Raw genomic sequence first — 14,274 nt, 5'->3', positions numbered from 1 at the left:
GTTATGTAGAAAGTTTGATTTCATATTAAATGTTTAAAATGCTATTTTTCAGTACAATTGAGGAAATTTTAAGATTATAGTCTCATAAAATCTTCTTGTTTTTGTTTTTGTGGTTTGTATGAATGAGATGTTTATTTACGCATAACGTTTTATATAATAGTTTCAGTTTGTATGTTTGCATGGCTTTACAATTAGATTTAAAACCGACCTAATGGATCAAATATATGGACTCCTTATAAAATGAATATTTTATAAATAATTAAACCAAAAATGGAAGTGACATGAGCAACTTTAAAATCAAATCGTTTCAAATTTTCATATTTTAAATAATTAAGCTTTTAAACAAATGTATCTTTATATTTATGGAACGGAAAAACTCATAATATAAACGTCCATTGGTCATGTGCCTTTCGCGTGATTGGCATTTTCATCTTTATACCTCTTTTTTTTATTTTTCTTCAAAAAATAAAATCGTGTTTATGAATTTGAGGGATGAAAACCAATGTACATTATGAATTTGAGGGACGAAAACCGATGTAACTTATGAATTTGAGCGTCGGAAACCAAAAAGAAGGCATAGATAAATGATCAAAATGTGATTTATAAATAAAGCAACCATTGATGCTCGTGCTTTATTTGGTTCTTCATCTTCAACACTCGTCATGGCTTTTGTTTAGGAACGATTATGGTTCAGATTGTCGTGTTTTATTTTAGTTTCTAGTTTGAGTGGCATAAGCAAATCCTAGAAGAAGGGGAAGAGCGAATGAAGTAGTTTTGGGTCAACAATTCGAATATGGTTCTAGACTTATAGTTTACGAACTATTCAGATTCAGATGGTATCGGTTTACAAACTTGATGGTTTTGATTTCGAACGATTCAGATGAAGAACACTTCAACAAAAACATCAAAAAGTCAAAGATCCAACAATTCAGATTTAGGGTCTTGATTTCGATATAGATTTAGATGCATTAAATAAATATAGGGTTGTTTTTATATGGATTTAATTTAGATTTAGGGGTTTCTTATTAATCTGATTTGTATGAATGATGATGGCTATGGATTGTTGGTTCTCTTCGTGTTCATCTTTAAATGAGTTATGTTATTTCTTCTCATTCATGTTCATCTTTATACGACTTATCTTCTTTTATTTGTTCCAATTCGATGGGTGATGGTTGTGGGTGGCAACGATGGTGGTGTATGTGAGATTTGTAGGTATATAATCTTAAATGAGATTTTAATTAAATCTGTGACCTTCTCATTAGTATAAATCTATTTTTTTTTACACAACCAGGAATTTAATTAAAAACTCATTTTACGGTATTTACGTAAATGACTTTCATGTATGTTCTTGGTTGAGGAGGAAGGAGATGGGAGGAAGAAAGGTAAAATGACAAAATTACCACTCACATGAGGGGTATATGGATGACCAACGGAGCCTTACTTAGCGGTGTTAAGGAGAAAGACTATATTGGGCCAAAAAAACAAAAAATGGACCATTCATTGTATTTTACGAATTGTAGGGACTAAAACCAAAAAGTAATCATAGACAAGGGACCAAAAGTAAAAATTAACTCTCCTATTTTAGTTCCAACCGGTTTTAGGTGAAAAAGAACCGGATTTTAGAACAATCCGATTCGGCTCTATTTTCCGAATCTGTATTTTACGCTTGGATACGTTGCCCATTGACTCCAAAAGGAAGGTCATACCCTGGATTCCTAATTCATTCCCCCCCCCCTCCTCTGCTGTCTCCGGCCACTTCGCCTTCTCGCGATTACGGGTTCGCCACTCGTAATCGCCCTACTAACTACCCGTCGTCGGCAACTGAACTAACCGCTATAAGTTCGCTCGTAGTTTCTTGCTCACCATTTTGTAGGGTCTCAAATTGTTGTAGTCAAAGTCAGTTGTTTCCAAGGTCTGTCGTTCTTGCATCCTTTTAATATCTCATCTCGTCGAACAAGGTATGATGTAATACTTGGTATTTTTGTTCTTCTTAATCAATCTTTATTTGTTTTTAAGGGTAAGAAGTAATTAACTGAAACGAACTGAACCCGATACAAGTTGGCGGATTAGGAAAAAAGAATGCTATGCTGGGCCTAGGGTATGGGCATCCCGTATAAACCCCCTTTTCTCCACTTTCTTTCAGGGAACGCGAAAAAGAGGTGTAACCGCTAAAGTGGTTTCTTGCGACTGGTTGTGCTATATCGGTAAGTTCTATGACTCGCATATACTTGGTGGAAATTAGTGCCTATATTGTTAGGGATGGTCAATTACTGCATTTATAACTAATATGATCGAAAAATAATTTTGATATTGTATCACTTTGAGACGATTGACAAGGACTGGGACATCTTCCATTCCTCCATGTATCATCTACTTGTACGTACAATCAGTTGATGCACATGTTGTCTTAGAACCCATTAGTTGTAGGTTAAAATGTATAAATACTACTATTTAACTCCCATCTAGCATTGTTTTGATGTATGCAAATGGTTGCAATTGAACCCATTAGTTGTAGTTAAAATGTAATGCACAACAAGCTAAGTTTTGTTTAATTTCAGGAGGACATTGTGAGCTTCTAAATGTTTGTCTTTCTTACTGGTCTTATCTATGTGTTTAAGTTGCCATGTACATTAGTTTCTACTTGCATTTCATGTTTACTTGATTGCATTTTCTGCTTGCACACCATTGATTCATGCACACACCATTGAATAGTTATTCTACTGGTTGTATTTCCACATTTATCTGTTATATCACCTGTCTTATTTCCTGTTTGAAAAAACTTATGTTTCGTGCACAAACCGGGGGTCTCCATGGAAACAGCCTCTCGATCCTAGTGGTTTAGGTAAGGTCTGCGTACATCCTATCCGGTTACCCCTCCTAGACCCTACTTTCGAGTGGGATATACTGGGTTCGTTTGGTTTGCTTTGGTTATAGTAACCTAAAAATTATGCTAATTCGTTGGTGCGGTGAATTAAAACCAATCATTGTTATTTTCTTTATGTAGATTGGACAAGGTCCTTAAAATTTAGTTGTGGCTATGATTTAATGATGGATGTTGTTGAATATTTGAGGTTTTATGTGCCGGGTTTGATGTTACTTTCCTATTCTTTACCTACCTTTCCATTATTGGAAGGAGGTGTTACATATGATCATTTTATGTTTTTTTCGTTTTACTCTGTCCGTTGAAATATCTGTACTTTTAAAATTTTTATATTGTTTTTTTTTTGAAACTAATGCTTGTTAAAAAATTTACTGTTATAATTTATTTATCAAAAACCACAATCACCCATTGTAATTATCGAATCTGTGAGAAAAACTATCAATTCTTTTTAAAGCGAAAAATGTACATACTATCCCAGCCCCACTGCCTCAGCTCCTTCCTACCTTGGTAATTTGAGGCCGTGAACTTGGGACCTGACTTTGGAAGCTTGAAAGTTTAATTGGTGCAGCTAGGTATTCCAACTTCATATTGCTTTACTTGTTTGTATTAATTGTTAAAATTTGAAAGTTTGAAATGTAAGTTGATTTGAAGCCTTAAATCGGAAACCTTTTATTGTGTAGTTTAATTTTAGTGTGTTGTGTAATTGTGAAGTATGAGGTGTCAAAATATACCAGAAGCTGTAATTTTACTGGATTGGATCTGGGTATGTTTGGAATATTGATCATTTTTTCTCTAATGATTGTATATAATTTCTTACTGACAGTTTTCTGGTTGTGGGCATCTTGTTAGCAAGCACTTCTTTTAGTCCTAAAAAGAGTTGAACCTTACACTGTCAACCAAAATAAATCTATAAAGAGAAGATGAAGGTGGTAGGGTTAGTCAGTGGCGGCAAGGACAGCTGCTTTGCCATGATGAAATGTGTCCAATATGGCCATGAAGTAAGACTACTCCATGTCTACATGGATGAAGTGGTTATTGATGTCTAGTTTGTTATGTACTACTTGGAGTGAATGTTAATTAAACATGTGATACTTGTACCGTAGGTTGTTGCATTGGCGAACTTATTGCCTGCCGATGATGCTGTGGATGAGCTTGATAGCTACATGTATCAAACTGTAAGTCTCTGTTACAAAGTCACAAGCATAATTCATGATAATGCAAAATTTAAAGGAATTGAATTCTGATAGTGGTATGCAATTTTTTTTTGGACTTGACAATTGGGTACCCCTAGGCTGCTAGGCAATGCAATTATGGGGATGAGATAATTGGGTATGAGATAATTTGGACCCAATGCTTATGATTATGGGTAATTATGGATACTTGTGAAGCTTATTTATTTATTTTAAGACACACACAAACTTTTCTAATTTACAAGCTACTTTTCAATTGTCAACTAAATAAACAAGTATACAAAAATCTGATATTGCATTCAGTATGCACTTGAAAAAAAACATCGATATTTATCTTGAAGAATATAATTTGGAAGTTAAAAGAACTTCAAAAAATATGTAGCCTAACCTAATAATATGTTTTGTTATGTACATGATATAATGTTGTCTTTGAAAGTTTCATGAAATTTCAGAAAGATATCTTATTGTTAACCTTTGGTGTATCATTGCCCTGTACATATATCATCTTGTTGTCCAGTTACTAGAAATGAAATTCTATGTAGCAAAATGTGATATCTACCTAACCTATTGGGAGGAAGCAATATTAGAATACAATTTATATCTAGCTTGTTGGATTTGAGAAATACTGAATGAACATAGCCGATACGATTTGTATTATGTGCTAAACTAATTGCTTCGTGTTTGCATTTCCCAGGTTGGTCACCAGATTGTCGTCAGTTATGCTAAATGCATGGGAGTGCCTTTGTTTAGACGAAGAATACAAGGATCCACCAGGCAAGCTATTTAACCGGAACTTTTTTTAGCATAGCTTTTGGATTTATTCTGGAAAACATACGCTTTTAAAGCAATACATAGCATACAATTGCATTTTCCTATTTAGTAGAACTTCGAATTGTTGATTGTTTCATTTTAGTTCTTTATTGAATCTTAGGTGGTCAAACAAATTAGATGAGGGACTGTATTTGATCCGTCCATCTTTCTCAAATACATATGCATCTGTTTTTTTATAGTTCTTGCTCGAAGTTTTAGACTGAATTCTGATTGGCATGTGTTGTATTACTTGGTAGTTGGTGCTTGCGAACTTTATGTGACCAGAGTTGTCTCTTTGAGTTGGTTAGGATGTTATGTAAAATGAAAAGACAACATGGTAGGCTTCTGTTATGTTTATCACTGAAATTGCCATAAGTCACATTATTTTCCTGAAAATATGTTGTTTGCATGTTCATCTTGTACTTTTCAACTCCAGCTTTTTTGGTAAGTGGTAGAATGCCATGCCCATTTAACTTTAAAAATTCCATACTTATATCGGATAATAGTAACAGTTTATGTCATACTAAAATTAATCCTTATACTTTATTGTGGAACGATCTATTCTACAGGTGCATGATATTATGGAAGAGCAACTGTAATCACTTTGATTTACAAATCTCAACTATGCCAAGAAATTAAACCCAAATAAAAAGGCAAGCATGGTCTAAGGTTATAGATCATAATAAGAAAGCTACAGCCTACAAATGAGTTTGGACTTTCTGTTTGTCAGTTTTCTTGCAGTGACTTGTTTCTCAACAATGTTCAAAGGAATGGGATGGTTGTAGTTGTAAAATTTGCTGCTGTTGTGGGCTTCAATGTCCGGGGCATTGGCTTTGGTTGATAACACTGATAGGTTTTTGGCTTCTAGTTGAAGTTCCTACATTAAATAGACCACGTCTAGCCAAAAATGGGTATTCATTTTTGACAACTTAATTTATTTGATAATTGATATACATATCAGTGTTAGTGATTGAGAGTGAGGTGATCTCTTGCATCAGTTTTCTTGTCAAACAAATAGTAGCGTTTAACAGTGTACTTCATTTTAGACATATTGATAGCCACTCTGCCTTTTATCTTAAACTGTAAAATTCGGTGTCAGTTTCTTGTAAATGAAGGCTAGCAATTATTTTGACATGTTTATATGAAATTTGTCTAAGAAAACCAAATGACTTGACTAAAGAAATCAAATGACATGACCAACATACGGTCACAACTTATTCTTTTCTGGGAGTGGGGTACCAAAGATCTACCCAAGTCAGCATATGGAAGGGCCACACCACATGTGTGATATAATAGCTTCTTAAAGCTAGCTTGTTCTTTTTTTACTTTAATTTTATCATAGTCTAGTTAAAAGTTGTCCTGAAAATGTAACAAAGTGCTCCAGCTGCAAGAGAGCACAAGGGCAATGGTTATCAAATACCCCTTGGGAACATTGTGCAGGATGCAATTTTATATATGAATTCAGCAGATCTTTAATGTTTTTTTGCGGCATTGTTGTATGATTTTCTGTCTACGCATTCGTTTTTCTAATTTGAATTAGGTAGGTTCCATGTTGACTTCTTTCTATAAACTTGCTTCCGTATGCTTTTGATGTTATGTTGATGATATTGTCTAATTGGACAAAGAATTTGAGAATTATCTCTGTTAACTTATTTATATTGTTGAATGTACAGGCGTCATGACCTTAGCTACAAAACGACTCCTGGTGATGAAGTAGAAGACATGTATATCCTGTTAAAAGAAGTCAAAAAACAGATACCTGCTGTCACAGCAGTATCATCTGGTGCAATTGCTTCTGACTATCAAAGATTACGGGTAGAAAATGTTTGTTCACGACTAGGGCTGATTTCTCTAGCCTATTTATGGAAGTTGGATCAATCATTGCTCCTACAAGAAATGGTACCTGATGTTTTATTATATTGGGTGGCAATCCTGTGAAATGTTACTAATCTCTACTAAACATTTTCTCTGTTCGGTCTTTTCTTTTTTGGGCCTAACCAGATTGAAACTGGGATCTTCGCTATCACAGTAAAGGTAAACGCAGTAATACTTAACTCTGAATTTACATTCCTGTTAAACCATTGCATACTCCTCTGAGTTGAATTTGGATAAATCAACAGGTGGCTAGGCAGTAGCTGTGGTTACAATTTATCACGCTCTTAAAGTTCTATTCATATAACTAGAATGTATAAGTAAATATACGACATTTAGATTATGTGGGCAAGGGAACTGGATCATATAATTCTTTATGTTGAATATCCTGAAAGGATACTAATTATAATATCAACTTTTTGTTAGTGTGTGTGGCGACACTTGTCAGAATCTCTTTGTGTCAAATATGGCAAGGTCCTACCAAAGGGGAAAGGTGCAGGGAGACTTGGTAATAGAAGTGCATGTACCTCAGGGTGGTCTGTAGTAATTGGTTATCTGCCTATGGTTGTCGACACATATTTATGCCAAACCAGTTGGGGTAAGCCAAAAGGAAACTCAAACAGGGAAATAGGAGGAACATAAATAAAAAGCTCCCTGAGTCTAACTATATCATCAGGTAGAGGGTTTTATCTACAAGACTACTTTTAGTCTTCCTGATGCAGTCTTGTAATGCACAGTTGTATACAACTATCTTACTATCTTACTCTTTAATGGTTGTTTAACCTAAGGTCATTCTCCTTGAATTTCTTAGGTCGCAGCAATTGGCTTAGATCCTTCAAAGCATTTGGGGAAAGAGATGTCATATCTATGGCCACACCTGCTTAAGTTAAAAGAGTATGTTGGTTGCATAAAGAAGTTTTATCTTTGCTTTCTTTATCAACATTTCAAGTTATAAGTTGTCTTGGCAGGTTATATGGAAGTAATGTATGTGGTGAAGGGGGAGAGTATGAAACATTGACGCTTGATTGCCCCCTCTTTGAAGTAAGTCTTCTGGTATAAGGAATTACAAACCAAAAAAATTTGCGGCAGCTTTTGTTTTGAACTGGAAAGTAGAACCTTAATTGCTTTCGTATCCACCGTCCATTTCTTTCAGTTTTGGTCTCTATGAAAATAGCTGCGTTATTACCTCTTGAGCTTTTGTACACTTATTTTACTACTGCTAAGTTTTGGTGACTTGTAATATTTATCTTCCTTTCTGTTCATGTTTCCGGTTTCACCTTTGATTTATTCCAGTACGCTCGAATTGTTCTAGATGAATTCCAACTTGTACTTCAGTCTTCAAATTCCATAGCTCCTGTGGGATTCCTTCACCCCTTGGCATTCCATTGCGAAGATAAGCCAAAATCTGTTTGTGTAAGTGACAGTAACAGAAGCAATGGTTTTTCTCTGGAGAATATGGAGTCTGTAATTGAAGTACAAAACGAATGTCTAGAAATAGTGGAAGAGAAGTGCCGGCCATCTGAAGTTGGCTTCGATTTGGCTGAACTTGAGAAGCATAGACCTCATATTTCGAAAACTCGAAAGGAGAACATTTTCTCGATGTCTTGCTGGCTGCAAGGCTCATCAGAAACTTCAGTAGGTTAGTAATAGTGATAATAGAAGTTTTCAATTATTGGTGCATCTTTAAATTGTTGTTTTTTGTTATGTCTTCCATGTATTTCATATTGTTCAATGTGTGGATATCTACAAACACACACACACACACACATATTTACATACGTACATATATACACATACATACATCTCTCTCTTTAGTAAATTTCTGTGGTGGCAGATCTGCAGGAAGATCTGAAGATCATATTGCTGAAACTTGAATCACAGCTTAATGAAGTTGGTTTTTCTTGGGAGAATGTGCTTTACGTTCATCTGTACATCTCGGATATGAATATGTTTGCTATTGCAAACGAAACATATGTGAACTTTATAACCCAGGATAAATGTCGCTTTGGTGTCCCATCCCGCAGTACGATTGAACTTCCTCTGTCGCAAGTTGGTCTAGGGAGGGCCTATGTAGAAGTCTTGGTAACAAATGATCAAAGTAAGAAGGTACTTCATGTGCAGAGCATCTCTTCATGGGCTCCTAGTTGTATTGGACCATACAGCCAGGTAAATTATCTAAACTTATATCATCTGTTTGTTGAAGCATTAAATCATACTCTTGCCATCTCATGAAATTTGCATTGTTTTACTGGCACATAGCCTTTGGAAAATGTTTGATTATTCGTCAAATCTCTAGAATACCCTAAGATGGTGACAAAATGAACGGATCTTTTAGTCTCAAGCCAACTTTTTATTGCACAAATGGGTAAATGTAGTTTGAAAACTTCCCTAAAATGAAAATTTTCCAATTCTCAGGGAGCATCCCAAATTGGGAAGTGTTGCAATTTTTGTGGGATGGAGTAAATATTTAAAGCTTAAACATCTATAAGATTTTTTTTCTTCAATGCATCTTAAAGAAAATCTTGCCTGGTCGTATTCTACTATTTTGTAGGCAACACTGCATAAAGAGATACTTTACATGGCTGGGCAATTGGGTCTTGACCCTTCAACCATGTCATTATGTAGTGGTGGCCCTGCTGCTGAGCTGGAACAATCCCTGCTGAACAGTGAAGCTGTTGCAAAATGCTTCAACTGTTCAATAAGTACATCAACCATACTGTTTGTGATTTATTGTTCAGAGTCTACTTCGACATTGGACAGAATCAGTATGCAAGAGAAGCACAATGCCGTCCTTAGTAAGATGAAGCTACTCAACTTAGATCAGCGTCTTTCTGGAGTGCTCGATCAATTTTTCTTGTACGTGCTTGTCCCTGATCTGCCAAAAAGGTACTCCTACCATTTCCTCTCAGTTGTACTTGCATATATTTCCACCACAGCGGGAAATCTTGTTGTTTGTATCCAAAGTGAAGTCTTGGGAACATATAAATGAAAAGTTAACTTCTTTTTTCAATTTATAATAACCATTCTTTTGGTGGTCTTGTAGAGCTTTTGTTGAAGTGAAGCCCATACTCTTTGTTGAGCATGATAGAGAAAGTGTGGAAATTGTTAACAATCAAGTTATGTCGGACCTAAAATATAATGTGAATCAGTTCGATTCATGTTTTCAACCAGAAATATGGCATGATGAGTGTCTTCAGAAGTGTCTTGTTCATGGGAGAATCTGTGCAGTCATTTTATCCATTACAACTGAAATTGCTAAGAAGATCTGTTCTGATAAGTTCATATCCGCAAACGCTGATGATCTTTTGATTATCACTGCTGAGGAGAAAATGGAAAGAGCTGCAAAATTTTGTGTATATCGTCTTGATAAAGTCCTTTTGCAGAACTTCTTTTCTTGGGATGACGTAACGGTTAGTGTGTGTGTGTGTGTGTTTATATATGTTTGAATGTATGCACATGCACATGTACATTTAAGTGTGTGTGCGTGTGTTTATATATGTATGTGTATACATATGTGTCTCTCTATAACTCGATTATGCATGCCTCTTCTGTTTTGCAGAATCTGAGGATTTACTTGTCGACGAGCAGCGGCATCTCCCATGAAACGTTGTCAGTAATCTTCAAAACCACATTCGATGAATTTGCTAAAACGACTAAAACGATGACAATTCGAAAGGAACCCATTTTCAACGTCGTGCCTGTGATTGGGGTTGGGAGTTCTGCTGCTTCCATGGATGATATAGTCACCTGTGAGCTATTTGCTACAAAATCCTGACATCAATTTGTTTTTTGATTTATGGCTCTTCTTCTAAGAGCTAAAATGTGAAAAATTCACATCTTTATTACCATTTGAAGTGATGTCCTTCTGTTTTAGGCCTGCAAACAGTACCCTATATTTTGGCATTTGTCTTCACTCAATTATTACCTTGGTATTGTATACAAAATATCTAGTAGAAATTAGAAACCAAACAAATTAAGTTATGTTTCATATTAATGTTAATTTGTTTTATTATACATTTTTAACTTCATGTGTTGTTTTTGTTCATTTAGTGGTGATTATTATTATTTTTTAACTCTATTTTCTAAAAAACATATGGTAAATATTGATTAAATTGAAATGGATTATGGTCCTAAAATAAACATCCATGTTTTTAAGAATGTGCAGTTATTATACTTTGAGAAAATAACGTGTTTTGTCTTTGTGGTTATATGTTTTGAACGGTTTTGATTCCCTTTTTTAAAATTCAAAGGATCGTGTCTATGTAGGTGCACTTTATAACGAACTTGGTCTTTAAAAAACTGCAACCATAGAGACCCAACTCATTAAAAAATGTAACCCATTAGAACCTAACTCATTAAAAAAAATTGCAGCTATATGTATGTAACTCGTTAAAAGACGTAACCATAAGGATCTGTTTTGTTGAACTTTGAAAAAATAAAAAACGCAATGAAACATATAATCTACTGTTTTTAATTAAGCAAGTGATTAGAGAAGTAATAACAAGGTTGTAGTCTGAGTCCATCCAGTTGCCATTGTCGTCTTTTTGACCTCTGGAAAGCAGTAAAGGCAAAAACAATTGAACCACTTTAAGCCTCTCACTCCACCCAGATAGATGCCGATGCCCAGAGGATGGAGGAAGATCTGAAACAACAACTTCACAATCCCTACTTCAACTGCTTCCATACATTCATTCCCTTCAGGTATCTTGTTGCTCTTTTTCTTATTATCTTCATTTCAAATCACAAATTAAGTTGAAAAAACCGTAGAGATTGCTATTCTTTGTTACTGTTCTATGGATGTTTGAATTTGAAGTTTGGGGCAAACCAAATGCTTAAAAAAGCAACACGGATCTGTTGTTTTCATCTGCTTCTAAGTTCTTAATGTTATAATTAGGAAATTTATTGTTTTCAGATTTGGGAAATCCGAATCCTGTATGAAGCTATGAACAGTAGTTGAAGGTTTTATTTTCCCGATTTGATCTTCAGATTTTGGGGTTTTTTTTTGGCAAATGTGGAGCAACATTAGGTTATAGTTCATTCAGCTTTAACAATTGGGCATTTATGATTTATGATGGTGTATAGAAAATGGGTGAATCTTTGGCTTGATTGAATCACTAAGAACACCAAGAATCAATGGAAGATTGTGCAAAGTATTCCCATAGTCCTGCTCATTTAGCAGTTTCCCAACGAGACCATGCCGCCCTTAAGAAACTCATTGCAGCCCTCCCACGGTTGGCCAAAGCCGGTGCTGTTAAAACCGAGTCTGAATCAGTAGCCGCTGAGTTAGATGCCGATGCTGTGTCGGCTGTAATCGACCGCCGTGATGTTCCAGGCCGCGAAACGCCTCTTCATCTTGCTGTTCGTTTCAAAGATCCGGTCTCAGCCGACATTTTGATGGCTGCTGGTGCCGATTGGAGTCTTCAAAACGAGCATGGATGGAGTGCACTTCAAGAAGCGGTTTGTAATCGAGAAGAGAACATAGCCATGATCATTGCTCGGCACTACCAGCCGCTTGCGTGGGCCAAGTGGTGTCGTAGGCTCCCTCGAATCGTAGCTTCGGCTGCTCGTATTCGTGATTTCTATATGGAGATAACTTTCCATTTCGAGAGTTCGGTTATTCCTTTTATAGGAAGGATTGCCCCCTCGGATACTTACCGGATTTGGAAACGTGGGTCGAATCTACGTGCCGATATGACGCTCGCTGGCTTTGACGGATTCCGAATTCAGCGGTCGGATCAAACGTTCATGTTTCTTGGAGATGGGTATTTAAGTGGAGATGGTAACACGTCTTTGCCTCCAGGTTCGTTGATCGTTCTTTCTCATAAAGAGAAAGAAATAACAAACGCTTTGGAGGGAGCCGGTGCTCAACCTTCGGAAGCGGAAGTTGCTCATGAAGTTGCATTGATGTCTCAAACTAACATGTACCGGCCGGGAATCGACGTGACTCAGGCCGAGCTCGTTCCTCATTTGAATTGGCGACGGCAAGAGAGAACGGAAGTCGTTGGACCCTGGAAAAGTAAAGTGTATGAAATGCTTAACGTGATTGTGAGCGTGAAATCGAGACGGGTTCCCGGTGCTATGACGGACGAGGAGCTTTTTTCTAACGAACGGGCGGTCGAAGGTGGAACCGACGACCATGATGAGTATGATGATGTGTTGACACCTGAAGAAAAGATCCAATTGAATTCTGCCCTTCGAATGGGAAACTCAGAAAGCCTTCGTGATGATGAAGAACGCGAAGTCGAACACGGAAACAGCGAGCCAGGTTCGTTTGAAAACTACGAATCCAACTCGAAAGATAAGAAAAGTTGGTTCGGTTGGAACAAGAAAGGATCGAAAACAAATGATCCTGAGGATTCAAAGATTCTAAAGAAGTTCTCGAAACTGAATGAAACTCAAAAATCATCGTCTGAAACTCACGGGGAGGACAATGGTGAGTCTAAGAAAGTGAAAGATAAGAGCGCTAAGAAGAAAAAGAAGAAAGGATCGGCAACGGAACCTAAACATGAAAGCGAATATAAAAAAGGGCTGAGACCAGTTCTTTGGTTGACACCAGATTTCCCGTTGAAAACCGACGAGCTTGTGCCATTGCTCGACATCTTGGCCAACAAGGTGAAGGCCATTCGGAGACTTAGGGAGCTTCTAACCACAAAACTACCTCACGGGACATTTCCCGTCAAGGTACACTCTATTTTTCCGACATCTTGTTTCTTTATATAGGCGATGATATAATTATGTCAAATAGGAAAGTTCAATCGTAAATATTTTAGGAACCTAGAATGAAACAATTTGAATATTCATGTAATTCATCACGAACATTCATTGGTTCATCAATCCTCAAAATATTTTACGGTTCTCAAATGAATCCACCCCTTGTGTCAAAATATCATATAAATATCCGTTTGCAACTGCAGATTGCAATTCCAATTGTGCCAACAATCAGAGTACTCGTAACATTTACAAAATTCAAGGAGCTACAAAGTTCATCGGAAGAATTCTCGACACCTCTCTCGAGCCCAGCTCACTTCCAAGATTCAAAACCGAAAGAAGCAGAGGGGTCAACATCCTGGATCTCATGGATGAAAGGAAACCGCGGCGATCAATCAAGCGACAGCGAGGGTCGTAGTTTTAGGGACGAGACGGATCCATTCAACATACCGACCGACTACACGTGGGTCGATGCCAACGAGAAGAAACGTAGGTTGAAGGCCAAGAAAGCCAAGATCAAGAAACACAAGAAGCAATCTGCAGTAGCGAGAAACACTGAAAATGGCGGACGTCCGCTGAGTGAAGATTTGGAGTGATGGAGTTTGTGTGGTAAAAATTTGATTTGGGGTTGTTCGATTGATTGTTGTATGCATGCGGTCTTTGTTTCTAGTCAGGGTTTTGGTAGTTGTATCAGGAACAGCTTCAATATATCAATGCTTTTATTATTTATTATGCTCTTCAATTATATAAACATTTTGAAAATTTTCATATTTATGAATTATTCATAATTCATAATTCATAATATTTTAATGG

The 14,274-nt window shown here is 36.5% G+C and overlaps 2 protein-coding genes across 5 annotated transcripts; both read left to right on the top strand.

The window, feature by feature from the left end:
* Positions 1-1,691: 1,691 nt before the first annotated feature.
* Positions 1,692-10,767, top strand: LOC112508050 (diphthine--ammonia ligase). Of its 3 annotated transcripts, XM_025112836.1 has the most exons (14): positions 1,692-1,958; positions 2,144-2,204; positions 3,705-3,879; positions 3,985-4,056; positions 4,766-4,845; positions 6,555-6,780; positions 6,883-6,915; positions 7,565-7,647; positions 7,722-7,794; positions 8,047-8,392; positions 8,588-8,919; positions 9,305-9,639; positions 9,797-10,163; positions 10,313-10,767. In XM_025112836.1, the coding sequence occupies exons 3-14, from the start codon at positions 3,802-3,804 to the stop codon at positions 10,526-10,528; spliced, it is 2,241 nt and encodes a 746-aa protein (XP_024968604.1). In that variant the 5' UTR covers positions 1,692-1,958; positions 2,144-2,204; positions 3,705-3,801; the 3' UTR covers positions 10,529-10,767. The 3 variants fall into 3 exon arrangements, with proteins under 3 accessions (XP_024968604.1, XP_024968610.1, XP_024968616.1); XM_025112842.1 differs by having other exon boundaries at positions 2,144-3,879; XM_025112848.1 differs by lacking the exon at positions 3,705-3,879 and having other exon boundaries at positions 1,695-1,958.
* Positions 10,768-10,859: 92 nt separating this feature from the next.
* Positions 10,860-14,187, top strand: LOC112508075 (ankyrin repeat domain-containing protein 13C-like). Of its 2 annotated transcripts, XM_025112864.1 has the most exons (3): positions 10,860-11,454; positions 11,666-13,434; positions 13,668-14,187. In XM_025112864.1, the coding sequence occupies exons 2-3, from the start codon at positions 11,887-11,889 to the stop codon at positions 14,055-14,057; spliced, it is 1,938 nt and encodes a 645-aa protein (XP_024968632.1). In that variant the 5' UTR covers positions 10,860-11,454; positions 11,666-11,886; the 3' UTR covers positions 14,058-14,187. The 2 variants fall into 2 exon arrangements, with proteins under 2 accessions (XP_024968632.1, XP_024968625.1); XM_025112857.1 differs by lacking the exon at positions 10,860-11,454 and having other exon boundaries at positions 11,475-13,434.
* The last annotated feature ends 87 nt before the right edge of the window (positions 14,188-14,274 follow it).

Source organism: Cynara cardunculus (genome assembly GCF_001531365.2).
Source record: "Cynara cardunculus var. scolymus isolate 2C chromosome LG 1, CcrdV1, whole genome shotgun sequence".
NCBI lineage: Eukaryota > Viridiplantae > Streptophyta > Magnoliopsida > Asterales > Asteraceae > Cynara > Cynara cardunculus.
Note: the sequence above shows the minus strand (reverse complement) of the source record. Positions and strands in the feature narration are given on the sequence as shown.

Excerpts from the sequence above, each read along its gene's own strand:
- LOC112508050 (XM_025112836.1), top strand. The coding sequence starts at position 3,802 with ATGAAGGTGGTAGGGTTAGTCAGTGGCGGCAAGGACAGCTGCTTTGCC. Across the intron at positions 7,648-7,721 it reads CACCTGCTTAAGTTAAAAGA|GTTATATGGAAGTAATGTAT; the intron begins GTATGTTGGTTG and ends TTGTCTTGGCAG. Across the intron at positions 7,795-8,046 it reads TTGATTGCCCCCTCTTTGAA|TACGCTCGAATTGTTCTAGA; the intron begins GTAAGTCTTCTG and ends GATTTATTCCAG.
- LOC112508075 (XM_025112864.1), top strand. The coding sequence starts at position 11,887 with ATGGAAGATTGTGCAAAGTATTCCCATAGTCCTGCTCATTTAGCAGTT. Across the intron at positions 13,435-13,667 it reads ACGGGACATTTCCCGTCAAG|ATTGCAATTCCAATTGTGCC; the intron begins GTACACTCTATT and ends TTGCAACTGCAG.